At 32.1% G+C, this 27,595-nt stretch overlaps 1 protein-coding gene and 1 long non-coding RNA gene across 4 annotated transcripts; both read right to left on the reverse strand.

Annotated features, from left to right (window-relative positions):
* On the reverse strand, positions 1-27,254 carry LOC134251804 (multimerin-2-like). Of its 3 annotated transcripts, XM_062734225.1 has the most exons (3): positions 26,719-27,248; positions 17,404-17,575; positions 6,528-7,157 (listed from the first exon to the last, which is right to left on the reverse strand). In XM_062734225.1, the coding sequence occupies exons 1-3, from the start codon at positions 27,002-27,004 to the stop codon at positions 7,007-7,009; spliced, it is 609 nt and encodes a 202-aa protein (XP_062590209.1). In that variant the 5' UTR covers positions 27,005-27,248; the 3' UTR covers positions 6,528-7,006. The 3 variants fall into 3 exon arrangements, with proteins under 3 accessions (XP_062590208.1, XP_062590207.1, XP_062590209.1); XM_062734224.1 differs by lacking the exons at positions 6,528-7,157; positions 17,404-17,575 and adding an exon at positions 1-1,429 and having other exon boundaries at positions 26,719-27,254; XM_062734223.1 differs by lacking the exons at positions 6,528-7,157; positions 17,404-17,575; positions 26,719-27,248 and adding exons at positions 2-1,429; positions 1,990-2,468.
* Positions 10,899-14,047, reverse strand: LOC134251808 (uncharacterized). Its single transcript, XR_009988822.1, has 4 exons — positions 13,771-14,047; positions 13,377-13,481; positions 12,897-13,060; positions 10,899-11,669 (listed from the first exon to the last, which is right to left on the reverse strand). It is a non-coding gene; the product is annotated as an uncharacterized LOC134251808 (long non-coding RNA).
* Positions 27,255-27,595: the final 341 nt, after the last annotated feature.

The following is a 27,595-nucleotide window of genomic DNA, read 5'->3' on the forward strand; positions in this document are numbered from 1 at the left end:
TTATCTTTCTTTTTATTTTGAAACTTTTTACAGACGAACTGAGAGTAAATAATGAACCTGGGTTGATGATTTGATAAGAACATTATTCTAATATATTACAATACAAAGGAAAACATTTGTTTCTGCTCTTTTACGTGTTCTAATTTCAAATTTTACCTTTGTCTAACGCCATTTTACATAGTTTGTTCACAGAAAATGCCTCACCCTCTTTCATGGAGTTATGATTAAGACATCGTAAAAACCTTGTTACATCTTTTAAAATCTTTTCCAAGAACGACTGAGCTAGAAAAGCTTATTTTTAGTGCTCCATTACATGCATAGATGCAAGTTTGTTACTATATATTAAGACCAATAAACATATTGGAAATGCCTGTAATATGCCTGAAATGCCTGTAATATTCTCAAGCAGAGAAATGTTTAGTCATATTAATACAGAAGTACCCTAAGTTTGTTTGTACATGTATGATGACCCTTTGAGAAGGGTTTGACAACAACAGAGAGCCTTAACTCCTCCATGACACCTGAACCCACCTCTTATGTTTGGAGGTCCCTGTTTGCTCTCTCTCCTATTTTGCATTCTTTTATGGACTTTTTGTCTTGAGGTAATCTACACATGTTTCAAGCAACAGCAATACTTTTTACTTACGGTTAAGGAAAAAAGATAATGACCCGACCTTTCAGCTAACACACCAGTGAAATATAAAAACTCTTGTACTAAGTATTTAAAACTTAAGGCCATAGTTAAAAGTTTTTTTTTCAAGTGTCTCGAAATATATATATATATATATATTCGAGAAAATGTCTTTTTTAAAATAAATACCATGAAAAGAATGAAAGCCAGGGATGAAATTTGATTTTTTTTTTTTTTTGCAAAAGTGAATCAAATTTCAAAGTCAAGGTCAAGGGTCATAAAAATTCACACTAAAGAAAGGTTTAATTGTCACATTTCCATGGTTTTGGTTAAACTGTCTCAGCACAGGCGGTCTTGTTCCAGTAGTTCCTGATCTTAAATTCTGATTAAGGCAATGCTATTAACTTATATCCCATGAAGAAGGATGTAAGAATCCAGCTTGTTTGTAAAATACTTGTAACCAAACCTCATCGCCCTTTTTAAGTTTCATTACAAGTGATCCGGTAGCCAAATTAAATGGATTATTATGAGAATATGTGCAAGTGTCCACTTCTTCTTTCCCGTTCACGTAGGCCCCGATGTACCCATTATTCCCATCGTTTATGAGATAATTCCAGGTGAAAAAGTAGATTCCATTTTCCGAAGCTGAGAATTTTCCATTGGTTGGATTGTAACCACTACCGATGTTTAACTTGACGTCGTCAAATTTTAAAACTGTTCCGGGAGGTGAATTATGATGATGTTGACTTAATCTGGAGTAGAATGCAGCTGGTACCCCTAATCTTTTCTCTATGCCATCTGTAAAGAAATAGACTCAGTGGGTTTTTTTTTTATTATTTTGAAGACGCTTCTGCTTTTTGCATTCATATTATCATTTGTTTCTGTACATTTGCTTTTTGTTTTTTAGCTCATATCAAAATATATTGAGAACTATAAGCTTTTCGAATTGTTAATCTGTTTCAAGATAAATTGAGCTAAATTAATATGTATTTTTTATATCAATTAATACATACCATTTGTCAAATACCCAGAAATATAAAATTCGTACTTGGTAAATAAATAAAAACTTACATTCTTTTTTATTTTTACATTTTTATAAGAAAGTTTGAAATGATAAGTCATTCTCTGTATTCACTTAGTTTAAATACACCGTTCTCTGATCAGCTTCAATAAATAGTTACGACTAAGCTGCAGAAGTGTAGCTCTCTATTTGGGGAGATTTGAACAGATAAACCCCAGAGACTATCAGTCCGAATTTTCTCAATCAAAGAGCTACATTTTCTATAGCTAACAATGAAAATGAATAGCTTCGAGATTAATTTTACGTCAAATTGAAATTCATTACAACGAGTATGTACCAATCTGATCCATAACCTTCCTTGTATTGTTATTAAGAGTTTCTTCTGTTAGTTTTGCTTTTTCTTCCAGATTCCTTTCCATATTTGAAAACAAATTTTTAGCTTTTTCCTTTTCTAAGTAATCAAACATCTTCAAACTTAGCGCATGGATTTCATCTTTGTGTGCTAGTTTCATCGAATTCACTTCATGTCGAATTTCTAAATATAAATCATGAAAATCGTTAATTCTTTTTTCCTGCAGATAGAAAAAGCCTGCAACTAACGCAACACCGATTGCAATCAGACAGTCCTTCAAATTCCAAGACATCTCTTTTAATTCTCTGGAATAACAAACAGTATATCTGACCTACTTTAGCAAAATGTATCATGAAAAATTAAATCCAAAACCACGTTTATGTACACCCAAAAGTATATACCAATACATGCTCGCAGGGATTGACAATTAAATTCTACTTTCGATTTTAGGCTTGAACTACATGTTTATGCTTGGTTGCGTTCATCTTTAAATGCCAAATACTGATTGCAAAATTCCTAACCGAAAAGACAAACAAGAGACGATACTTTTATGGATATAATGAAAGGAGCCATAACTGACTGGAATTCTAGTATAATATTTGAATCATCTCTGTATCGTCAAATCAACCAGAAAGAAATGTCACCACCTTTTGAATCAGTTATAAAAGAGAGAGATGACTGAATGTTATTATTTAAGGACTATTACAGTACCCCTTGGTTCAACTCAAAAAGGGCGTACTTAAAAATAGTTCTTCAAGCAATAATAAAAGTCTTGGGTGCTCTTGTTTGGTACAGTTAGGAAAGCTCCACTGAAAATAAATACATGTACATGTATAAAATATGCACTTTTCATGTGCTTGTATTTATTATATCTCTCCCCGCTGGTGTACTACCTACCTACCTACCTACCTACCTACAAAGTCCAAAACTGTTGCACCTGGAGGCACATAAGACAAGGACTAGGGATTTCCATTCTTCTCTGTTCTTTGCAATCTTCTCACCTCTCCCCAGGTAAGATTTATTTCTGTAAGTTCTTTTTCCACTGTTCGCTTCCACATTGTTTTTGGTCGGCCTTTCCTGTTTTTCCCTTCTGTGGTCCATCTAAGTGCCACTCTTGCCATGTCATTTGATGGATTCCTCAAGACGCTGGTCTTCTATAGGATCCAAATTAATATTTGAACTATAATAATTGATAGCAAAAAATCTTTATTTATCATCAGATTTCATCAATTAATTTGCAGGGTGCAATAATTCAATTTTAGAACTTTTCACCTTCAATTTTGAATTAAATTTCTGCGATCAATAATTCAATCATTGTAAAGTAAATCCATTATTGTTTTGCTGAAGTGATGCGAAAATGCAATAAATGAATTGTTGTCCATCTATAATTTGAATACAAATTCTTAAAGTTCAAGTTCACCACTTGAATCAAATATTAATGAATTGATAAGAGCATAAATGTATATCATCCATTTATAATCTAATTATTGCTTTCATAAATTTAAAACATGCGTTACAAAATGTAATAAGCTTGGAATTTAACCTTTTGTGTTATTACTTTTCCGTGTCGCAAACAACTCAACCGTCTAATGGTTAAAATACGTCATTACTGGTTGCGTAAGTCGTATGAACTGCTAGTACATCCTGGTAGTCAAGGGTTTCCGATCCGATATCTACTGTTGTAGCGTAGATATCGGATCGGAAAGCCTTGCCTAGCGAAGCTGTATGAAAAACTGGAGAATCTAGAAGTTGGCACTCTAATGTAAGATTTAACTGATGCTGAATTCCAGCGACCTAAACCCTTGATTTCATCTTCTGAAAGACCAACTAGATATGCTGTTGTTGCCGTCCCGATCCTAAAAGAATTGTCCTCTACAAATATTTGAATTTTTCAATTAAAATTTGTATATGACAATTTACAAATTTTAATTGAAAAATTCAAATATTTGTAGAGGACAGAATGTTCATTAAAACTAATGCCATGTACTTCTGCAGCTTGTGGGGAGGCTGGTTCCTGTTGTCAAAAGTATTGAAAACTTTTGGTCAAGTATATTTTTTTAAAAATCTACACACAAGTCTAAATAAAAAAAAATAATGGAGGCCAGCTCGCTTGTTTTAGCACTACGGAGCAATTAATATGAAATTTTTGCACTATAATTACGTCTAACACATAAATCAATTCTTCAAGTGTTTTATTTAATATTTTTATCCAAATGTATTATGGATCAAACTGTCTTAAACTGTCATATTAAAAATTGTGTCAACAAAAATAGTTTCAAATTACTTCGCATAGTAAATAATTTGACCTTTCTGTACTCAGAACTGTTATTTTTCTGATGTTAAAAATTTAACGAGGCCCAATCTGCTTGATCTGCGCATACGTTTTTAACGCAGCAGCGTCAACTCAGTCATGTCACAGTACCTTGACTGCCGTCCCAATTGAATACAATAACGTCACAATTAAAATGACGTCAAATTGCGCTAAAATGTTTCGCTGATCTTGCATTCCTGGAAGCTCTATAGACTGTGCATATTGAAAGCTGGCTCATTCTGGCATTTCTATTATTTACATGTTCTAATTTTCAAAAAATTAATCATGACTTGTAGAACATAATTTACTTTGAGGTATCAATTTATTGGTACAAATTCATTAATTTTATCTTGTTTTATTTCAGTTAGTGAGTTAGAAAAACAAAAACACACTGCAACCAATAGTAAACAATTTAGGCTTTCTCCTTGAATATGTTGAAGAATTTATGCACATCCCTTTTTACTGCGGACTTGAATATGCATGGATTAGCTTGAGTTAAAAAAAAGTCTCTGAATCATTAAAATACAACCACCAAAATACTTTATTTGTATATATAATACGACACGATTTTAGTAAATTTCGTAATTTTTGTCGCCTTTTTACCCCCCCCCCCTTTCCACCTTTTTTCCACGTAAAACAACGTCGTGTGTTAAAAATGTTTCTTTTCATTTTTTTAAAAGAGGAATAAAAATCGCATAATATGTGTGAAAACAAAACATTTCTTCATTTAATATTTTTTTATTTGTCAATTACTTTATTTTTATGGGAGGTTAGTATGTAATTGTGTATAAAAACACGAAAATGGTCCATATCTTGAAAGTGTCCCCATTTACCTACAATAAAGGCAAGGTAACAAAATTTCACTCTAATTTTTCTTGGCATAATACATACAAATATATTTCTAAGAATTGAAATTTTTTTATCATATCGTTTTCGTATTTTCCAACTAGATTGGGCCTCGTTAAAAAGCAAGAAAATCATTTGACAGAAATGTCATTTTTTCTTAAATTAAGCAGAGTAGCTAAAATTATTTTATACATGTATATTCGTAATGTGATATAAAAATGGGAGTCTGTGATGTTAATCGTAAGATATTATTTAAAATAGGGCTAATTAAGCTTAAAATTGGGCTATTTTTTCCAAGACTTTCCCGAAATATTTGCCAAATATGATGATAGAATTCATGATAGTTAATTTAATATATAATTTAGGATCAGCACAGAACATTGCACTGCTTAAAATTACTCTTTGTGCAGGCTGTATGTAAGAAATAGGAATTCACACTTAACAACAATAAAAAACCATCCGCCACAAAATATAGTTCAATATTGTTCCTCACTAGATGTTTTCGGTATGGAATTTAATCATGGGGTTTTAATTGAATATAGTTTAACAAGCATTATAGAATCAAAATTTATTGTAAGAACTAAAACATAATGTAGAATTTTTCAAGGCCATGACAAAAGTCTGCTGAGAAAATAAAAGCTGAGGAGCAAACCTCCTTGAGTCTCATTTTTAAAGCAGCCCATTAAACTGATACATATGTACATACAAACCGGTACACCATCACAATGCACCTTTTAGGTAACCACACTGAGCACCTGAAATTTATAATATTTTATGGATTTAAAGGAACGAAAAGTAAAATTTACAACTGAACAAGTAGAATATCTTGTGAAAAGCATATATCTGATGTGGTCAAACATGAGTACTTCTTACGTCCATTTTTGTCAATAATGTGCTCGCTCTGCTTTCTACCATATATGTTCTTGAATCTTAAATTTTCATCATCATAATATTTAGAAAAGAGGTTACTCCGAGGCAAGGATTTTTTGGATAAGTTGGGACATGTTGTCATCTAGCTATCTACTAGTGAATCTTTTCGGTTTTGACTGTACACTTTATTATAAGGCAGTGATATTACCAAGATTTTCATAATAATTAAGACACTTGTAAGAACTTAACAAACTAAACAAACTACATGTATTGTCTTTTTACTCAACAGAACAGTCAATTTGAGGAAAAACTATGATCTAAATAAAAAAAAGTCCATTAGCACTAGTATTTTAGGGTGAAGTACTGGGACAAGCAACTAATTTTCAATAAAACAACAGCAAATTAAATAATTGAATTTTGCTTTATTTTTTTTATAAATCGTCTATACAACAGAGTTTAAATATTTCAAAGTTGTAATGATATACTGCATCATATATGGAAGGAGTGCCGTATTAAATGTATATTCCTAAAGATGAACTTTACAAAAATAAATTGAAACTTTTATAAGGTTTTAAAAAAAATAATGCACCAACAGTAAAAAGGACACAATGTATGATAATTCTTTTATAAGGCAATAGAGAGTTATATACATTTGCACCAAGCCTTTAGAACATAATACTTTTATCAAAAATAATATTAACTTCTCTCTGAAATATTACAATATCTATTGAGAATTTACGTTAATTAAACATGTTAAAATACTGGTATATAGTACAAAATATAATTTTACATATTCAGTTATCCTGAGAAATCAACATTGCATAAAATGATATATGTATGGTCCATACACATATATTTGGCTAAAGGAAGTAAATAGGATATACATGTTAATCTAAATTTTCAATTTATATATGTAAGTTAAAAGAATATATGAAAAGACCAAAGTAATTGTCTGTAAATACTTTCACAACTTTATTATGCTCGACAACAACAATAGTTAGGGCCACAGCTTGTGATGTCACATCCATTTTTGCATTTGTGCATTGCCATCCCTGCTCTGCCCTTGTCCTCAGGTTGCAAAGTTATGCGTTTTTGATATATATGAAATGATCCAAAACAGACAGCCCTGTCAGAAAATTGAAAACATATTATATTAGTGTGCGTGCCCTTTGTTGAATTATGATCTCACATATTTACAATTTGCGTTGTTTCCTCTAAATAGCATTTTTAGTCCAGTGTAAACGTAGCATCATACACATGTAAATAGTATGATACCTAATATACATACAGGTATATGCACACCTATGTCACAGTGAGAAAAATACATTTGTTTATTCAAATATAGGCTTCAGTGTCATCCTAAATGTACAGATCTATATCTTTCGCCATTTCATTTTCTCGCAGAGGGAGAGAGAGTTGGAAAGAAAGTTTAACAAGAATGTGATCAGTTTATCTAAAAATTGACAGTTATGTTTAAAAAACGAGGTAAATTATTGATAAACAAGTTGATGAATGAAACATATGAAGATAACGAACAGTATTCAAGTTCAAAGGTCCATAAAACAATACAAAATAGGAGCAAAGCAAACACGGACCTCCGAAACATCAGAGGTGGGATCAGGTGCCATGGAAGACTGAGCATCCCCTGCTGACCGGTCACACCCGCCGTGTGCTCCTTGTCATGTTCGTGAAATAACGGGAAAATCCGTTTTCAATTCAGTGTATAAAAAATGGACTAACAATATGTATGAAAAACGTCAGTCAGCATTTGACTCAATGATAAATTGTATTTGCTGATTGTATCGACCATAGAACTTACGAAATGATGACATTAAACGAGACAGCTGAAATTCTTGTTTCATCAACTTGTTTGTCAATAATTTACCTCGTTTTAGAAATTGTTCATACTTAGAGCATGCTCTTGCGTATCGAATCAACTGAGATATGATTGGCCCCATGAGAAAAGGTCCTTATGGCAATTTTTACACATTTTTACTTTTCCATGGATTTTAATAGAGCAAGGTTAGAAGTTACCAAATATGAATTTTTATGACCCTACGTCAACTCTAAGTAAGTTTTTCCTTCATTTATATTACTAATACTTTAACAGGTAAATAATGACGTCCTGTTACTTTCGCACTAACGTCAAACGTCAAAAGTTTTCAGAGTGAACACGTTTTTAACCTTTCGTCGTAACGTTAATACTGATAATGAATGTATATCACTGAGTATTCCTAGAATATTTTTTTTTTACTTATTAAATCTTTTATTTTAATTATTGTATACAATACAATAATAATTTAGTAGTACTTAGTAATAACTGTTTAGTATTTTTCCACCAATGAAAGTAACTGGTTGTTTTATATTTCACAGTGAAATTTAAAACAAACAGTTACTTTCATTGATGGAAAATTGCTGGGAGAAGCAAACGACTTCTGTTCAATATCAATTATCTTTGTAATATAAAGCATACTTTCACAATACTAAAATATTTCTTCGTGTAAAGATTTGTTCAATTGAAAATCTTATAGAATTCATTCGAAAATCATGGCCCTCGATGCACGTAGGCCAAGCTGTCAACTTTCTTGTTTTAATACAGAATAACGATAAATCTTTCCAAATGTGAAAGAAATTGCTCCCAAATATTTCAAAAAAAAGTCCTCGGCAACAACAATGAACAAGATACAACTGGGTTGTGAAAATTTGTGAATTCTTTTTTTTTCTTTCTAAATATAAAGACAGAAAAAAATTGTGAAATACAATTAATTACTGTATACTCTGTACAACAATTAAAGTGGGATTATTTTGTTGTTGTAAAAATCAAAGAGTTTAAGAAGAACATATATACCAAGTATATACAAATAGCGGGTAATTTATTACTGATTTATTAAAGCCATTCTACATGTACCTACTAGGGTTTATTTTCATTTTTTTTTATAACATTAATCCAAATTTCAAATGAAATATATTAATTTTGTTTTTTTTAAATTTTGATATGGAATAGAATTTTTGATTAAATTATGAATAACTGTCTAAATTTTGGTTTTATATTGTGATCAATCGAGTGGCTTGCGTGTTATTTTGCAGAATTACACCGCATAAAATTTTCACACTAGGCAGTTGATTGTTCATCGCCATAAAAAATATTATTTTTTCCTTATACATGTAACTACAGTCATGTACATGATCTTGATTCCGCAAATCCATGTGCTACTGTAAGTCCCGCTTCTGTCTTAATTTGTCCCGCCGCGCATGATCTTTTTAAAACGCGTCTATCGGTGAAACAATAGATTTATGTAGAAATAAAGTATTTCAACTCTTTGTAATTTTATCTCGGACAAAGACATTGGAAATATAAATAGTAAATCATCAACTAGAAGTAATGTGAAAACTGAGCTCACTAAATGATACCCCCTCCCCCATACCATGCATTATAATGGCAAACCATGAAATAAGTGTTTAACCAAAAAATATATTTGGAGGTGAAAATGGCATTATTTATAATAAATGAAAGTACTTCATTTAATTTTATTCTATGGTATAGGTGGAGACGGGTACCCTTCAATATTATAAAAAGAATGGCGTTGCCCGTGTTTTGTAATCAAGGGAAATCCGAAATATGTAACCGACCAAAAAGTAAAATAGGACCAGAGGTGTACAATCTTATGGCACTACGTAAAAAAATCTGTGGATTTTCATGAAAATTTATTCAGTGGTATAAGAGGAGTTGGGAATAAGCGGTGTGTATAACAGAAGGACGGACGGACATTCCAATCACTATATACATGTGCCCCCCCCCCCTCCGACTTTTCAAGCGGGGTATAATAATTATGCATGTAAACGCCTTGTTGTTTTGAATCATATACTAAGTAAATTAATTAATACAGAAATTTTCCGTAAGGGGGAAAAGTTAAATCGGAAATTTGATATTCATTCAATCAGTTAAATGCGACTAGTTCGCAATATTTCTTGACTGGCATACTTTTGAAAATGACAGAATTTAGCGATCGAGGTGGCATGCATGCAAAATATTTGTTATGCGATGAAGTGTTTAGAATCCTCTTCTTCTCGCGTTTTTTCTTAACCCTTTCTCTTCCGGCGCATTTTACGTGATTTTGGAGGCCTTTTGACATGACATTATTAAATTATTTCTAACTTTTTTATCCAAGGGGAAAGCTAGGCATACTGCATACCATTTTGTAGGAAATTTCTTACAGATGATTTTTTATGACTGTTTAATTACTCAACCACTGACTTTATTAGTAAAAATTGAGGTCAAAGGTCAATTAAGTGCAAAATTTTATGGAATTTTTTGATACTTTTTCATCTTTAAGCTAAATATTAAGTATGATGTATGTTGAAATAGGAAATTTGGGATATACCCACAAAAGAGCATTATACTGTACTATATGAAACACATAAACTTTTTTTTCAATTCTGCATATAACTACTTAAAAGGGGTTGCTAAGCAACGCAGAATTCTTTAATTTTCGGACAGAAATTTTCATTTTTTACTCATCCCAAACACATTTATGCATCCCAGCACATATAAAAGTTAGATGTGAGGTCATAAAATTACAAGGGACAAACAACTGATAAATTGTCTTAAAGTTTGACCTTATTAGAACTTTTTTAAGGAGGTCAAAGGTCAAATAAGTGCGAAAGTTTCATCAATTTTTTTCAACACTTTTCAATATTCTTGCTATAATTTTACACAATGGATGCTGAAATGAAAAATTCTGAATAAATTATACTCTCAAGAAGGGATCAGAACTGCAATATCCATGCATCATTTTAGTTCAAGTATCTGTTTAATGACCTTTAAGTGGTTGCTAAGCAACAACATTTTAAAGATTTTGGCTATATACATGTTTGTTATTTCACATTCTGGACACATTCTTGACACTTTTTGTATATTTCATGATATTGTTTGTAAGATATATATGGGCCATAAAGATGAAAGAACATTTTTGTATTAAAAATTGACCTTGACACTCTTGTTCTTCAGGGTGTCAAAGTCATATCAGTACAGAATTCTGCTTTAAAATGTAAGTAAATATCAATTTTGAAATGCTTCATACATGGATAAATCATCTAATAGTTGACGTAATAAAAATGGTGAACGACAAAATTTGCAAGCAAAGAATTCTGGTCTGCTTCTTACAAACCCCTAGCAAAACATGTGTACAATCTTTTTGTTAAACAAGAAATCCATTCTCTTGATGCCATTAAAAATAATCTTTATTTTCATGGATTTAATCAAACAAGAAAAAAAACCTAAATGATTTCATAACAAGATTTTTCTGGTATAACAGAGCTTAAGGGGTACAATAAAGACTTGACATGTTATCTTGGAGGGAAATAATAATAATAGATAGCATTGGCAATATTTAGCCCAAAACTGTTTAGTCAACAAGTTGAAAATTTGACGCTTATATCCAAATATATAGAAATCCAGAAATAATGCAAGATGAATTCCAAATCAGACTGAAATCTTCAACAAAATGTTGAAGAGCACTTTTACTTTGTGTCCATTATTCTTTTATCAACTGTCTTTTCTCTGTAAGACTGGAGGAAAGTCTTTGACTTGTCCAAGACATTATTATTTGCAGTCAAGTACAAGTGATCAGCTTCTATCCTGTAAAAGATTTAAGTATTTTGAAACAGATACATGTAATTGTGTATATAAATTTACATTTATAAATAAAATTAAGAATGCTAAAATTACTACATTTAACTGATTTTCCTTTTAAAATCAAAATTGTATTTATTATGTGATCGAGTTAGTTAAATGATATGAAGTCAATGTATCAGGACTGATAATTCAACAATCTTGTAGTAAACCATCATGATAAATATACTGAACTAAAACAAATAGCATATATTGGAATCTGACTAAAGCCAGACCTCTGTTTATGCTCTGTCGCAACATATAAAAAAAACTGGCATTAGATTGCTACGAAAGCCATGAAGGGACACGTAAATTTTTCAAAAAAGTAAAAAATGATATCGAATCGAATTAGACAATCCAATCCCATGGATTACTAAATCGTTCCCTCGATTTATAATAAGAGATCTCGAATTACACAATCCGATCTTAAGGATTACTAATTCGCCCCCTTGATTCATAATTTGAGATCTCGAATTACAAACCGGTAATTTGTTTTCACAGATTGATAATTTTAGATCTTGATTTGTTACAATGTCAGTCTTATGATTTACTGTGCTCTTGAATTTCATTACATATAATGTACAGATACATCCAACCATTTTAATCAATAAGTGCATTCTATTTATTTTGTTTTAGCAACCGATCGTTTCTGACCTTTCATAACTAATTCAACGTATATTTATTTTAGAAATATTATGATTAACAGGACCCATATTCACTTTTACTATCTAGGACTTTCAATTATTCTAATATACACGTAACACAAAAACCTCTAAGATTTTTTGTTGTACAAATATCAGTACTAGCACATGGATTTGAAAATGTTCATGTATTTTTCTCATTTTGGACCGTAATATGTAATAAAAGTAGGATGTAAAATACTACAATATTCTATTTTTTAAACATGTATTACCATATCCGATATCTACAGATAAATAATTTAAATGAAATCATGGGAAGGGTTTACATTCAGAGGGAACGAATCATTTTAACTAAGAGAATGAATTATACAATCTGAGATAACGGATTGTGTAATTTGAGGGAACGAATTGATAATCTGTGAGAATGAATTGGCAATTTGTTATAACAAATTGTCAATCCGAGAGAACGGACTGTATAAATCAAGAACTCGGTTTACTTTTATAATTTTTTTTTAAATTCTATGTCCCTTCATGGCTTTCATAGATTTCATACCTGCGTGGCTGCCAGGGTTGTAAAAAGAAAGGAGACGATAGACTGCAATGTTACTTCAGGGCAAAATTCCTGGGGGCAAGGCTGTTCGTGAGCATGGGAGTGTTGATAAACCATCCAGTGAGTTTGACCACCCATGTATTTGATGTACGATAATTGGAAATTGTCTGAAAAAATGAGAAAATGGAAATTCTAACCACATACTTTATGCAGATTGGAAATACAACAGCAGTCTATAAAAAAAGCTTGTTCCATATCTCGGCATTCATTCAAATAGATATTACATGTTTAAATAATGTGTTTGTATGAATAGTCAAGCATCATAAGTATTATGTGTTTCAAACACTTATTTTTCAAAATATAAATCAAATGTTTATAAACTTGTATGAATGCAGTATCATGAGAATGACATAAATGAGATTAGACTTTATTTTTTGAAATTTTAGAAATACAGAAATTTTCAATACCAAAACAAAAATTTACCTGTTCGTTGGTGTCCTTACATATTAATTGGCCTTCGTAATTCATGATAGGCATAGCAAGTGGGTATTCACAGATGAAAGTATTGTTGCATATGGTGCCAGCACCCTAAAAATTTAATGTGAAAGTGGTACATGTACATGTACACACTGGTACACACATACTGAAAACAACTATCCATTATTATGGCAACTTTGATTTTACTTTGAACTTTCGAGTGATTGTCAAAAGCATCAATGTTCAAAAGCAACACAAAATTGGCTGAACAATGCGAAATACGCACACTGAAATATGAAGATCTAGTACATGAGTACATTTAGTTTTCTTTTGAACGTGAACTAGATGTCTAATTGCGTTTTAAACTTAAACTATGCAGTCAATATACACGTATTCTCACCTGCTAATACCAAAGGCATGTCCATATTATTTGATTCATTGATGTGATTATCTTTGTCGTGAAATAATCATGAAAATTGACGTTCAGATTTCGGATGGCCATCACGTTGTTTACTGCGGAAACACGTGGTTATTTCAATTCGTATCAAGTCATACAGTGATGAGTCGTATTTATTTATAAATGCGAGTTTTTGTATTGTTAAATTTTGTGCCAATATAGATCTAATTAAATTGCAAATTAAGAATACAGTATTAAAAGATACAACAATATTTAAAAATCTGATTTTTTGTAGTAAAGATCGACGTTTAGGGAATCTACAATTTTTATCAACATGGTATATCACCATAGACTTCGTTTTAGGTCTATGATATCACTACATGAAATATACATCATTACATGTACAGATGAATAAATTAACATTTCACTTCACACAAAAGGCAGAACGATAGTATATATTTGTTTTTTGAAATCTATTTTGTTGTAAATTTATACATTTATTTCAGTAAAAAATATATTTAAATGGTCAAAAGAGTCTTATAAAAAAAATTGTTGTTTCGAGTAAGACGCAACAATATCGACCTTGACGTTACATGTAAATATTTACCGATTTTTCCATAAAAACTATGCGAAGGTCACAAATTCAAATTATCGTAATTAAGAAAATACGGAGCGTAAAAAGGCCTGTAAGGGCTTGTTGGAAAGGAAATTTTCTCTACTTTTACCAGCTTTATTTTGTTTTCCCTATTTCAACACAGAAATAAACGTAAAACTGAGCTTTGTTTAAACATTACAAATAAAATCGAGAAAAAACACATAAGTGCAAGAAAATTCTTGTTTTTAAAATATACTTTAAAGTAATAACAATAATTTTTACATATTTTAAAAGCAGAGAAAATATGCTTTAAGAATATACCATACTTACTTTATAAAGTTAATCAGGAAAAAAATGTCAAACGTCTGGAAAATCGGCAATCGCTTTGGAAAATTACGCCATTTTCAAAAAGTCACGTTTGTCTTCACAACGTAAAATCGATTAAATACCGGCAATCAAGACATAATCTTTTTAGATATTTTAAAAGTAGAGAAAATTTCCAAAAAGATGATATATAGCTTATATACCTTCATGCTACCACGAAATAGATACGGAGATCTTATTTTCGCGAAGTCGTGTTTTAACGCGCCACCGGTCAATTTGACCGATACGGAAGTGAAGGGGTTAAATATCATTGTTTTAGTCCTCTAATTTAATGTTTATCACGGGAATTATTTTACCAATAAATCATAAAATAAAATCATTTCGCTTACATTATTCAACGGCAGTTTGGGCAATTATATTATATCTAACCAATATCTGATATTATTATAATTTCAATAATAAAACGAGTAATAGATTGATAATAGCACAGAAGTCTGGTTTTTATTGTCAAAAAAAATTTAGTTGAGGATGGAATTTTTTTCCGGATTTTTTTTTTTTTTTGGACGATAAACCTTCAGACTCCTGTGGAAATAGAACTGTACCGCGTTCATTGCTTTGATACTATATAAGACACGGATTGTATATGTTTTGACTTACACGTATGCTATGTATACGACTTAAATCTGCAGATGTTTAAAGCTATAACTAATACTTTTAAACTTTTATTTAATATTCCCGAAAATAAACAGGTACAGGTACACCTAAAACAGTAGAGAGCTCTTTACATTATATTCTGTTGCTTAAATAATTCGATTCTTATTATTGAAGTTTCATTTCTACATACATAAACTGGATTAAATGTAAGCTCTCTCTCTCTCTCATGAAATTAAGACACGAATGTAAACTTGATCTATCTTTTTAATTTTGAACAGTTTTATTTCAAAAGGTAGTTTTTGCTTGTTATCACTATAATATTAATTTGAAGAAAAACAACAAAGAGTTAAACATTTTTTTTATCGAAAAAATAATTTTAAAATTAAAGTCATTTAAATGTTTTCATATCAAAAGGAGTAGAACTCACGTAACAGATTTTTTGAATTAAAAAATTCGGTTCAATGTTGCATCTATTTCTTATTCTACAATTAATCTTGTTTCAAAAGTGTTTAAAAAATCCTTCTAAATGTTTTTCAAATACTTAGTAGAACGTTTCAACTGCTGATAAATAAGATTTTTAAAAAGTCTTTTAAATATATAATTCGGGAGCAAATTTCTATGAAGATCGTCAGTTAATGAAGAAAAGAATGCCCCTCTCTGGTACCCCTTTAAAAAGTATTTCGATTGTCGGAGTTATCTCTCCTGTTTTTATTTACAGTTCTGAAAACAACAATTTCGCGTCTGTTATTTGCTGATTATTTTGCAAGATTCGGGAAACTTATAAGAATACTTTTTATCTTTGTTGTAAGAAATATGTTCAGTTTCAAATTTGTTATAGCATTAAAGCACTTTACAACAAAAAATTATGGAAGATGCACCGATGATTCCATGTTTACATAGATCTAGATTGATGTTTACAAATGTTGAGAATACTGGAGCGGATCTCATACAGGAAAACAATTTTCTTTCCAGAATTTTAATTAAATTCCCGTGCCTAACACCTAACTTTAATTTTGTCTATACTAGTATAGAAAAATTTGCATTTATTCATCCGTATTATGTAGAAAAACACTTTGTCTAAGCTTTTATATATACATAGAGGAAATGACATAGATCAGAGATCGACGTACGTGTAGTAAAGAAACTGACCTCAAATAAAATTCTAAATAGGCCTACATTTGAATTAATACCAGTGGACCAGAAGATCCAAAATGAAAATCAGAATTAAATTATATAAAATAAATGAAATTAAATCATTATTACTGTAATAATGTTCAAAAACCGCGATAAAGGCTAGACGTGTCAAAACGTATATCACGTGTAAAAAAAAAAAAAATCTGCGACGACGCTCACCGTCTGCAACGTCACGTCTTTATGACGTTATTTCTCTGTTCTAGAAAAATTGCCATAAGGACCTTTTGTCGTGGTGGCAATCATATATAAACTCCGTATGCAGGTGATGAATTTATATTGCTGAATAGGTAAGGGAAGTTGATATAGAAAAATTAAAGTCATCACGTTTATCATAGACCTTGGTTGTTAGATTACCATTAACGTATATTTCAATTAAAATATCCAAATATGAAACAGATGTGTCACAAGAATATCAGCAGTTTCGTTTAAAGTCATCATTTCGTACGTTGTATGGTTGATACAATGACCCTGTCAGCAAATACAATTTATCTTTGAATCATTAATGCTGACTGACGTTTTTCATACTACATGTAATTGTTAGTCCATTATTTATACACTGAGTTGACGATGGATTTTTCCGTTATTTCCCGATCATGAGAAGGAGCACACAGCGGGTGTGACCGGTCAGCAGGGGATGCTCACTCCTCAATGGCACTTATTCCCACCTCTGATGTTTTAGAGGTCCGTGTTTGCTCTGCTCCTATTTTGTATTGTTTTAGGGACTTTAATATTGAATTCTGTTCGCTATCTCCATATCCTTCATCTCCATATCCTTCAATACTCTTGTACTTTCAAAATTTAATTATGAATCTTTGAAAATAAGTTAAATAACTAATTCAAAGAACTTGCACCATAATTAATATACTTACGTTGGAGATCCCTGATTTCCATATATACTCCTCATGCTAGCAATACCACCGGTACATATTGTATTACAAGATAGTTTGTCTGTACCACACTCTCTTCGAATAGCAGCTACAAAGTGACCTTCAGGTGCAATTCCCGCACAGGAAGCTTGTGCGATTGCATCAGTATCAAACGCTTAAATATAAAAAATTATCTTTTATAAACACATTGAATTCATAGAACGTCTAGAAAAGTAATTTGCGTTAACGCCATGGTGCAATAACAATTTATAAGGCGTTTTACAGAGACATCGCGCACGGTGTTGGTGTCAAAAAGTTAAAAATTACTATTGTGGCGGCATTTGCGCTATTTTCATAATTTTAAAACAATTCACTATATGAAAATTATGTATCATTCGGTCGGTAATTGTATACTAAAATACTTTTTAACAAAAATATTGATAAAAAAAATTCCATTTGTTAAAGATATTAATTTGACTATTCCGTCAATTACGTGAAAAACGCATGTAGACCGGTAACAGGGGCGTCGCACACGCAATTACAAAATGTTGATAACTTCCTTAAAACAAACAATACAAACATAAAATTTGGCAGAAAAATTCGAAATGTGATGCAAATGTATGGAAGGGAATTACCGCCAAAAGTCTATGTATCTTGCTTTTATTCTTATTCTGCCTACTTCTTTAATTATGCTTTGTTATTATTGTAACTATATGTCACTTTATTGTTTTCATATTCGTCTTCATTACATTTCACTTTGACTTTTGTCCTTCTTCATTTTGCCCTTATTTCTATGTTGCTTTATTCTTGTAAATTCATTTTACTTTCTTTTAAATTGATATACAGTTTCTTAAATGATTATCTCTGTTACGAACGTTAGTTCAATCACGCAAACAATGAAGCATATTCAATGAAGACGAATACAAGTTGTCAAAATTTAGTGCGGCATTATAACGCTAGGTGGCAGGGGTATTCGCTACGAGTGTTGGTAAAATTAGGTAAGCAAACCCGGGCCGGGGTTATTCGACATTTTTCAATTTTCTGCCTTACTACTTTATCAATCGAACTTAGATTTTCAAATGACTGATGTTTGTTATAAATTAGATACTGTATGTACCCGATACATGCCATTCCCTCGGAAGTCTCGCTAGATGGTAAGAATTCCCGTGGGAGACTGACTACATAGTGATGCTTCCTTCGGAAGACTATACAGTGGGACTTCCCCCGGGGAAGTTTCAATAGATAGCTAGTCTTCCGTGGGAAATCTGGCTGTATAGAAGTTCGCAACCTTCATATCAACCCCTCCCCCGTATAGTTTTTTTTAATCGTAAAACAATGTTTAAATACTAACGTTTCCAGTTTTACGTCCTATATGAATAAATATTTAAATAATATAATTTTAATAGTGTTTTATAATTAAATCATTTTAACCATGCATTTAGTTAAACATAGATAATCTTCTCGAGTACATTTGGATAATGACTCCCCCCCCCCCCCCCCCCCCCCGGGTGCAGTCACCCGAGTGGCACTGTGGTTACGGCGTCTGCTCTAGAGTCACGAAGTACAGTTTTAAGGAGTCGATCAATACGTCGTGGGTTCGAATCCTACTTTAGGACATGGAGTTTGGTCATTCGGATGAGATGTAGACCGTATTATCCGAGGTCCCGTGTCGCAGTAGGTGCTGGCACGAAAAAACATCCCTCACTACTCAATGGCTATAAGTGCCGAGTATATAGGACAAATTTGCAGCTCTCCACCGCCAAGAGTGAAAAATTTGAATGAAAAATTCTAGAAGAGGACATTATATACAATGTACAATCACACCCCCAAGTCTCAATATATTTACTGACTTCCGGGTGGACGACCTCCTATGGGTTAAGTTTCACCGGTAGAGGGGAGGGTGGCCACAAAACGTTTTCTTAAACGTAATTTTTTACTACTGGAAAAGTTCAGCGGAAGGCTTGTTGCCCCCATCCCTTACATTTTTTGTTGCAGTACTAATAGTCAATTTATATAATAAAAGTCATGTACTTAATGGCATGCATATGAGTAAAATTTAGTACTGAAAAAAAGTTGACAAGCTCCCCCCCCCCTCCCCCTTTACCTCCACCAAATAGAATTTTCGAGTTTTAAGATTTTTTGAGCTCTCCTGGCTGATGACAAATACGGTGCGTACTAAAGATATTAAAAATATAAAAAATTTTATGTCAATTAAACTGGAATTCAATTATCCAATAAAATAACTTTAATAAAGTTAAATTTTTTACAGGTGAGAGAACAGTGACGTAGCACTGTTTTTGAAAGTGGGGAGGGGGGGCAACAAGAGAATAAGAATTCAGGCTACCCGGCTGAAAACAACTTGACAAGCAAAAAAAAAAAAGGAAATTGTCCAAACTTGAAAATACATAGGCGTCGGAACCGGGAAGGGGGGGGGGAGGGGCGGGCTTAGCCCACACTTTTTTTCCGAAGATAGACTTAGTACATGTATAGACATTAAACATTCCTGCGTAGGTTTAGCCCCCCCCCCTTTCCATGGACACGATGCAGTATGGGTTTGAAATGGGGAAAGTGGTGATGTTTGGAAAAAAATTGGCACTGGAGTTCGAACCTAACCCCCCCCCCCCCCCCCGAAATAGGATATTAGGGTTTGGAAAATGAACATTTCTTGTTTTTTCTTTTTTTTTCTTGTCAGGTTTTTTTTGAAGGTCTAAAAAAATTCTTACACTTAGCCCCCCCCCCCAACTTTCAATTGGCTTCCGACGCCAGTGAAATCCTATTTCGGGGGCGGGATGGGTTTTGGGTTAGATTCAACTTCTTTTATAGTATAAAATTTAAATTTTCTTCCTATTTTACTACATTAACTTATTTGACCCTTACTCTTACAAAACGTGGGTCGGCCTTTCAATGAACATATTCAGTATGGTATAAAGTTATGTCTGAAAAAAAGAGGCCGCTATTCCTGTGTGCCCAGAGAAAATAAATATGGAGTTTCCATCATTGGATCGGGTGAAATCGGATCCGGCCTTCAGAAGTTCGATTGATAAAGTATTAGGCTAAGGCATACTGAAGAATTTCAAATAACCCCAGCCCGGGTTTGCTTTCCTAGTTTTACCAAAACTCGTAACGAACACCACACCACCTAGCGTTATAATGCAGCACTAAATTTTGACGGTTTGACAACTTCCATTCGTCTTCATTGAATATGCTTCATTGTTTGCGTGATTGAATTAACATTCGTAGTAGAGATAATCCTAATAATTTATTTAAGAAACTGTATAAGTTTAAAAGAAAGTAGAATGAATTTACAAGAATAAAGCAACATAGAAGTAAGGAGAAAAAGAAGAATGATAAAAGTCCGAAGTGAAATGTAATAAAGAAGAATATGAAAACATTGAAGTGACATATAATTACAATAATATCAAAGCATAAAGAAGTAGGCAAAATAAGAATAAAAGCAAGATACATAGACTTTTGGCGGTAATTCCCTTCCATACAAATGATGTAAAGTTTTAAAATTGTAATGTCATTCAATCCGTTTGCTCTGAACGCGTCGCTCAAAATCCAAGACAGAGGTGTAGACGCGCGTTAATTGACGAAATATGGGAAACACATAAAAAGTCTTTGGTTACTTAGAATAATAATTACATGAGCTAAATCTATTTTTAAATTACATCTCGATAATCCTTTTTGTGTGTTAAAACTATATTTTATAAAATACTGATATTTTGGGTTGATATGTATGTTGGATTTCTGATATTAAGCCGATTTATTGTGAGGATGTAGAATAAGATGGTGTGTCACAAAGTTTGGAGTTTCAATGTCACAACGTTTTTAAGATTCGTAAAATGGTAAATTTCGTAATGCTGGGTGAAAAATTTATGTTGAAAATTTTTTCTAATTCTACAAAATGTTGCCATGTTATTAAGGAAAAGATTTCTAGACAGAAATTTAACTTGCGGTGTCTTAATTTTTAGTAATAATTGCTGTTTCACATATATGCACTACATGTAGGTATATGTCACAATTGAATTTGACGGCAAAAACGTCACATTTAAATGCTAAACTCCAGAAATTACCTTCACTTTAAGAATTATTTTTTCTAATATGGCACCAAACGACATTTAATACAAAATGTGCAAAATCAAAACTTTATTTAGATATGAAAATGAATTGATTCTATAAAGTAGTGCTTGTTTTACAGGCTTTTTACAAAGTCAACATAAATGTCACACATTGTCCAAAAGTAATAAATATAACTATAATTGTATAAATGTGGTAATATAAACCATATGTATAGTCATTAAAAATAGACATATTGAAAATTAGAAGATTTTTATGAAATGTGCATCTTTTCAAAAAGTTATTAGTATATTCCAAAATAATTTTCAATGGAATTGTGACAAAATCCTAAAAAAAGTATAAAAGTCAACATACATGTAGTATACAGTATATATATACTGTAACTATATATCCTTGTACCATTCAGAGTCCGAATTAAGACACTAGAAAAAAATCACACAAACCAAAATTTATGTAAGGATATGATTTCCAATTTGAATAACCTGACATTAAAGTGTGTCAACTCTATTTGATGCTGTTATAAACTGTTCTACATGGCGAGTGTACATTGAATAGTCCAATATAGAATAAGGGTTAGGGGTTGTCGAAGGTAGTGATTTAGATCAAGTATCAGATTTTCACTACAATTATAGTTCTTTTTGACATTTACTCGGTAGCATCGTATGAAATGAAAAAAAAATATTTTATTTTGTTTGAAACAAAAAATAGGTACATAAATTTACATATGAATTGCCGACATTTGGAAACAGGGTAAGGCGAGATTGGCTATATTACCTTATTTCTTTCAATTAAAAATATCTGTTTTTCATTTATATACTTGGTTATAAGCAATGGGTCTTTCATTTTTCATAATTGTTTTTTAGTTATGTTTCATTTTTTTTCTTATTATTATAAAAAAGCCTTTAAACTCATTTAAACCGACCAAAATAGAACCAAGTAACCATTTATTTGAACAAAATCTTGTTTAGGGATAGGATAACGCCTCTATACAATCGCCTCAATCTTATTAAAATCTGACCCCGCCGTCACCAAAAAATCCTCAACATCAACCTAAATTAATTATTTAAAAATAAATCTTGTTGAAAGCATATGCGAAACGCTCTTTGAAACACTCTTTCTTTCCATTTATAAGCATGGAAAGGGCACACAATGCCATAAAACAGGTAAAGTGCACGGGTATCCAAAGAAGTAGGAAGCCTTCGATCATTGATCAGTGAGCTAGGTACGTATTAAGGGGGGTGGGGGTGGAGAGGAGAAAACTGAAATATATTTCGAATAAATGCAACTGACGCCTCTAATTAAACTCCACTTCATTAAAAATTCTTTTCATGGAGAACTAAAAGTGAGGGAGAGGGAGGGGTCGATTCTCAAGTTCGATTCCTCTTCTTTTTTAAATTGAATTATTTGAAATATTAAGATCTATACTACTGTAAGAGAAAAGTACTCAGTATGTAAGGGTCTATGTGATGGCTGATGGAATGGGAATAGGTACTTTGAACGAAAAATTAATTCAATGCTTAATCAGCAACATAGTTACAATCGTACAACTAACTGAAAACAAAGGACAGGTTCGAGGGCCTACTGATATATGACATAGAATGGTTTCGAATTTATCTCAGTTGAATTGAAAGCACATCAATTTAAAATGCGATGCCGAACAAGTTATTTTATTTCTACACAGTTCTTTTTTTAATATGAGAAAACTCATGCTTATATTTTCCACACGCAACATGCATGCAAAAGGGCAGTGAGAGTTTAGACCTAAAATATCTGCATCGAAGTACGGCCAGGTATAATATACATTTCCCTTTTGGATTTTTCTGAAACTAAAAGCTATTTTCTGATTGAAACAGACATATTTTAATCATTTTTATATAGACTATATGAGGAGAAACATAATTAAAATACAGTTGATACTTTGTCAGACAGACCATGATGATACCCGACCAGAAGAGAATTTCAATTTAATCCCGGGATTAATCAAGATTAACAAATAAATATTAAATAAAGCCGAGTTTATAAAATCATGAAAACTATTTTACCTTTAATCAAGACCCATCCAACAAATATTGAGAAAAATAACATAACAGAATAATTTATTTGATGTATTTTATATCTACATTGAACTACTTATGAGAGTTTAATTACATGTGTTTTCAATGAATTGCACTATGTACATGTGATTGGCGGTATTACTGGGTTTTTATTTTTTCTTAGTAAAAATGTTAGCGAAAAAAGCAACATAAAATTAATTTTCTAGAACTTCACGTAAAATAACGTCATTTTGACGTTACCGAAACTGACACCAACACCGTGCGCAACGTCAGTGGAATTTGAACGTCAGTATGGGTTTTGTTTGTTTTCCCTTGTCATTAAATGATTTTTTCTTTCAAATATATATCACCGAGAAAAATTAACATTTTTGAATTAAAATAACTTTTTAATATATTTTATACTAAATTCGGACGTTTATCTGTGAAATTCTTGATCTGTTTTAATATGTGCTTGTTTGTAGTAAATTGTGTCTTATTTATCTCATTCCCTTTGAAATAGGATTAAGACATTCCTATTGACACTCTGTGACTCTGTCAAAATAATTGTTGCTCGTTAGGTGTTAATGCCTCGGGATTTGTTAATCCTTTACCAGTAACTTTATTTGTACAATTTCTTTATAACCTCTTTCATGTCCATTTTATCAAAGAAACACACCTGTCCATCATTTAACTCAACTAGTGTCAAAAGTCAATTATTGTTTAATCTTAATCTTACAAATATCTATGTCCATTATTAATCTCGTCAGTTTTGGAGGCCCGACGCTCTACCGGCCACATCCAACTCGATTAAGTCTCGTAAGATATTGTTAAAATTCATGTTTGTTATTCACCATCGTCTTCAATAAATTTGGAAACCTGATTCACCAATTCTTGGACTTTATATTGGAAGACCATAAGGAATACGGCATCTTTACCCTTTACGTTTTATTACGACCCACAGCGCCACTACTTCGTTATACCCACCAACATTCCTTCTTCCCCGTTTACGCAAAACAACGGATTTAGTCCAGGAATTACTTTTACGACTTATGACCAAAATCTAACTGGTTATAATTGGTGATAGAATCGGGACGTTCCCCTTTGTGTTGTACCTTTCACTACGCCAGCGACGTGTTCTACCCATTAGTGTAATTTCCCCAAACATCAAACGACACGATGGACTTTTACCTTCGACCAACATGGATGTCAACAAATTTAAATCGGCAACGATACAGTTATACCTATCAAAATTCTTCCACAGCAGTGTGTTTCAACTGTGGAAAGTATGGACATTACGCCAAAAAGTGCCAAGCTCCTACTAAAAAATCAAAATCTACAAAATTGCACGATGCACACAGAGCTCAACTTTTCTCAAACCGAAAACAATATCTTAGAGAGCTGCCATTTCACAATCTTAAACAAGCTGCTTTTCACAAATGTGTGGACGTAACTTCATTCCTTCGCTATGAAATTTCAAAAACAAAAGAACAGCTCAAAAACTCAAATATCCGGATCAAAGAACTGCTTCAAAAACTTCATAACACCGAGCAAAATTTTGAGTCAACTAAGGAACAGCTCGCCTCCATTCAAACAGAAAGCATCCTGAAAGTCTCACAACTAGAGACAAACCTTCAGAACCTCCAAAATGCTAGACCGGGATTGCAACAGGAAATAATAGACCTACGGATTAAATTGAACAATGCCAATCAAATCAATAAAATGACCTCAGATCGTGTTTAAGTTTCGGCACAAAACCAAAAGAAAACCGGAGAAATCGAGAAGTTAACAACTCATCTTTACTTGGCACATCAGGACTTGTTCAGTCTACGGGATGAGATAGAAGAACGAGATGCAGAAATCGGATGCCTTCGATTTAGAATTGATACTCAAGTTCAAGAGATCAGTTCCTTTCGTTTTACAATCGACTCTCAAACTCAAAAGATCGAGAATCTCCGCGATCAAGTCGAAGCCCAATACGAGGAAATAGAAAGCTAAATTACAGTATACTATTGAGTGCATGAAACAAAACGGACCCAACCCTTACCCCGCGTACAACAACTTCAACGGACAGTACCAAGGTCAACAGTACCAACCATTTCAATAGGGATGTTACTTTATAAAACACGAGGACGTGTTTTCCCGGAGGCCGAAGGATATTATCACCGAGAAAAATTAACATTTTTGAATTAAAATAACTTTTTAATATATTTTATACTAAATTCGGACGTTTATCTGTGAAATTCTTGATCTGTTTTTAATATGTGCTTATTTGTAGTAAATTGTGTCTTATTTATCTCATTCCCTTTGAAATAGGATTAAGGCATTCCTATTGACACTCTGTGAATCTGTCAAAATAATTGTTGCTCGTTAGGTGTTAATGCCTCGGGATTTGTTAATCCTTTACCAGTAACTTTATTTGTACAATTTCTTTATAACCTCTTTCATGTCCATTTTATCAAAGAAACACACCTGTCCATCATTTAACTCAACTAGTGTCAAAAGTCAATTATTGTTTAATCTTAATCTTACAAATATCTATGTCCATTATTAATCTCGTCAGTTTTGGAGGCCCGACGCTCTACCGGCCACATCCAACTCGATTAAGTCTCGTAAGATATTGTTAAAATTCATGTTTGTTATTCACCATCGTCTTTAATAAATTTGAAAACCTGATTCACCAATTCTTGGACTTTATATTGGAAGACCATAAGGAATACGGCATCTTTACCCTTTACGTTTTATTACGGCCCACAGCGCCACTACTTCGTTATACCCACCAACATTCCCATGATTCCTTCTTCCCCGTTTACGCAAAACAACGGATTTAGTCCAGGAATTACTTTTACGACTTATGACCAAAATCTAACTGGTTATATATATTTATATTTTGATGGGATCTTGAGATAGAATTGTGCCAAACATTTTCAAGTAAAATGTGCTTTGAAAAATCAATTCAAATCAATCTAGCATTGTAAATTTAATCAGAGTGACGGCAGCTATATAGCATGTTTGTTAAAAGGCCTTGTATACTAGTATACCGATATAAGGATATACAACGTATCTACCATGTCTATTTGAATTCTACATTTAAAATAATTTGCATGACAAAAATGTCCCCAGATCATGTAGTCTCTTTTGAGGAGGAATAAGATGTATTTAGATATATTTGTTGGAGTCACAGCTGTTAAATGTGTTTTAATTATACCTATCTGATCCAAAACCTTCTTGGTATTGTTAGTAAGAGCTTCCTCTGCTGCTTTCATTCTTTGGTCTAAGTTCTTTTCCATATTTGAAAACATGAGTTGGGCTTTTCCTTTTTCTGAATAATCAAATATCTTCAAATGTAACTGAAGAATTTCTTCTTTGTGAGCAAGTTTCATGGAATTCACTTCATGTCGAAACTCTAAATATAAATCGTTAATTCTCCTTTCCTGTAGATAGAAAAAGCCTGCAACAAAGGCAACGCCGACTGCAATCAGAAAATCCTTCATATTGAAAGAAAGATTCCTTTTAGAACAGAGAACAGTCAATTTATATGTGACCCACTTTAACAAACAATTTAATCATAAAAATCCAAAATCATCTGCCACTGGTGTATGTCATGCATGCAAAACATCCTTCATGGTGCTTACGAAAATGAAATTTTCTGACAAAGTTGATTCACAAAACATTTACAAACAAGTATACCCATTTATAAATGCTCTATATTATTTAAATTCTACTTTCAGTTTTAGGTCTTAACAACATTTTAATGCTTGGTTGGTTAAACTTTAAATAGACTATATCAAATATTGATTGGCTGGTTAAAATAACACATTGAAAATCAATAGATATTGGATTTGTACTCAATTTTCATAAAAAATGGAAAAATAACACAAAAATTCTATATTATAAATAAATATGAATACAACATATAAGCATGATAATAAGGGGCCATAATATTTTTCGATATTTTGAATGGAAAGTTCGTTATACTTGTATCTTCCTCTTTTATCTGATCAATCTTGAAGCAAAGCCTCTGCCTTTTGAATCAAATAAAATTAAAAACAGAATTAAGGGGGAGTGATAGTTATTATCTTAGA

This window comes from Saccostrea cucullata, unplaced genomic scaffold (assembly GCF_032062105.1).
Source record: "Saccostrea cucullata isolate Sc308-1 unplaced genomic scaffold, CSIRO_AGI_Scuc_v1 ctg118, whole genome shotgun sequence".
Taxonomy (NCBI): Eukaryota; Metazoa; Mollusca; class Bivalvia; order Ostreida; family Ostreidae; genus Saccostrea; species Saccostrea cuccullata.

Coding starts and splice junctions, on each gene's coding strand:
- LOC134251804 (XM_062734223.1), bottom strand. CDS start 2,296: ATGTCTTGGAATTTGAAGGACTGTCTGATTGCAATCGGTGTTGCGTTA. Junction 1,430..1,989: donor GAAGGTTATGGATCAGATTG/GTACATACTCGT, acceptor ATTTCTTTACAG/ATGGCATAGAGAAAAGATTA.